This window comes from Tachysurus vachellii, chromosome 5, assembly GCF_030014155.1.
Source record: "Tachysurus vachellii isolate PV-2020 chromosome 5, HZAU_Pvac_v1, whole genome shotgun sequence".
NCBI classification, from domain to species: domain Eukaryota; kingdom Metazoa; phylum Chordata; class Actinopteri; order Siluriformes; family Bagridae; genus Tachysurus; species Tachysurus vachellii.
In genome coordinates, this window is record NC_083464.1 from 3,300,001 (window position 1) to 3,302,500 (window position 2,500).

A 2,500-nucleotide genomic window follows, 5' to 3' on the forward strand; every position below is an offset into this window, starting at 1 on the left:
ATCTATAAAGCACTTAATGGTCTCACATTACAGTAGCTGAGAGATCTTTTGGTTTTTTATGATCTGTCCTGCCTACATCGATCAAAACGTGCAGGCTATTTGTTGGTACCTAGAGTACTAAAGGCTCCAGCAGAGGGCAGAGTTTTTTCTTACAGAGTCCCACAGGTATGGAACAGTATTAGTGTTCAGGACTCAGACACAGTCTCGGTGTTTAAGTCCAGGCTAAAAACACATTTGTTTAGTCCAGTTTTTATATGAATAGCTTTTCTTAGTTAAAGCAGAAGATCATGAGCTAATAGTATTTAGTGAACTGGGATTTTTAGATGCTGTAGCACCTCATTTTACTTTACTCAGGTTTGATGACTGTGGAGTGGTTGGACGCTTTATGTCCCAGGAAGCCATAATGTCTCTGCGTCACCTTCTGGCTCTCTATTTTAGTTTTGCTGTCATAGTTATTCTTGTCAGAGTCCCTGTCTGCACTTTACACCTAATGTACATTGTCTTGTCTACTTCTGGTTGGACTCTTAACGCTTGGTGTGCTCTCCCTGCTTCTGGAGATGGGTCTGCATGGACAGCTTGGTGACCCATGGGACTTCAGTGGATAGAACCACTAGGAGATCATGGCGCCATCTTTGATGGCCTTTGTGGTGGTCAGTTTTACGCTCAGGTCTTCATCAGTAAACATTTGAAGGTTTCAGCAGGACTTAGTGTTAAGTCTGTAACGATTTTAGAAATTACACTGACCTAGATGTTGTTCAGGAGCTTTTGGTTGAACAAATCCACTTAAATATACACAGTTGTAGAAGGGACATTATCTATGATCTCTCTCTCTGGAGTCACCCAGATGATGGTGGGTTCCCTACTGAGCCTGGTTCCGCTCAAGGTTTCATCCCCGTATCGTATCACCACCATTGCCTCAGACTTGCTTTTTGTTGATAAATATCAATTTAATTTTAAACTTTGTCATATCGATTCCATATTTTTACATTTCAGTTAAGCTGCTTTGAGACAATGTCCATTAAAAGCACTACTCACTCACTCACTCACTCACTCACTCACTCACTTTCTACCACTTATCTGAACTACCTCGGGTCACGGGGAGCCTGTGCCTATCTCAGGCGTCATCGGGCATCAAGGCAGGATACACCCTGGACGGAGTGCCAACCCATCGCAGGGCACACACACACTCTCATTCACTCACGCACTCACACACTACGGACAATTTTCCAGAGATGCCAATCAACCTACCATGCATGTCTTTGGACCGGGGGAGGAAACCGGAGTACCTGGAGAAAACCCCCGAGGCACGGGGAGAACATGCAAACTCCACACACACAAGGTGGAGGCGGGAATCGAACCCCCAACCCTGGAGGTGTGAGGCGAACGTGCTAACCACTAAGACACCGTGCCCCCCATTAAAAGCACTACACAAACAATTAAGCTTAGTATGTAAGTCTTAGTATATAAGTAAGTCAGTGTATAAGTCACTGTGTCACTGAGATGGTGAATAGTTTAGTTGTTGTGCCAGTAAGTTAACAAACACTACACAAAAATAAAAAAAATAAAAATGAGATTTAAGTGATTAAAAAACGGACCTGATCCTGTGGTCATCGGGTCTCTTCATCTGTAAGGTGTGTATCGGGCTGTTGAGATTCACGACATACAGAGAGATCACTGGGTTCTCCTCTCCAGCCTGCACAGAACAACGCATTAACAGAAGCACATGTCGATATGCAAATGAACACCCATTATGAACAAATATAAACACAGTATGTGAACAGAATATTACATTTGACCTGATGCAGTGTTTTTGTTTAATGCTGTATTCTAGAGGAAAATTAAACTGCTACTTTCTCTCTATATCCATACGTCCATCTAAGGGCCTTTTTACACCTGGTCACTTCATGTGTTGTCTCTGATCCGATAGCTATCTGATTTGTTAAAACTGTTCCATTTACATTAGGCCACATACTGTACAGTGTAAATGCGTCTCGGCGAATCGGATATCGATCCGATCTTTCTACTCCCGCCCAAAATGCTAATATATTTTACCTCATTTCCGGAGTAATTGAAACGGAACACGCTTTGGTGTATGCGGTTTTCAGAATGCAATCAAAAAGAAGACGAAAAAACTCGTTACGACGGTTATGTTACAAAAAAAACAGCGTTTACATTTATTTGTTTCTGGCACGATGCACGACTCGTGAGTCACCTGCGAGTGACATACTTCCGTTTGGGAGGAGTATAGCGCTGACGTATGTGGCTTGAACAACCACATTCATTTACACCTGTCCAGTTTCATCTGAAACGCGTCCCAGACCACCTCCTGAAGGGGTTTGTACCATCGGATTTATATCAGTCTCCAAAACGTTTCGGAGGGCATTTAGACCTGGTCTTTTTACCATCGGATAGCTATCTGATCACAGAAAACGCATGAAGTGACCAGGTGTAAAAAGCCCCTATATCTAGAGGCGTACTTTGGGGTAATGGTATGTGCGGC

General features: G+C 43.1%; 1 protein-coding gene across 1 annotated transcript in view; it reads right to left on the minus strand.

Moving 5' to 3' along the window:
* LOC132845239 (dipeptidyl aminopeptidase-like protein 6) overlaps positions 1-2,500 on the minus strand; it is a 51,139-nt gene that overhangs the window by 10,818 nt on the left and 37,821 nt on the right. The window contains exons 9-10 of the mRNA XM_060869157.1: positions 2,478-2,500; positions 1,596-1,693 (exon numbers count right to left, since the gene is read on the minus strand). The exon at positions 2,478-2,500 is cut by the window's right edge and continues 132 nt beyond it. Of these exons, the coding sequence (XP_060725140.1) occupies positions 1,596-1,693; positions 2,478-2,500 (121 nt within the window). The remainder of the gene's footprint in view (positions 1-1,595; positions 1,694-2,477) is intronic.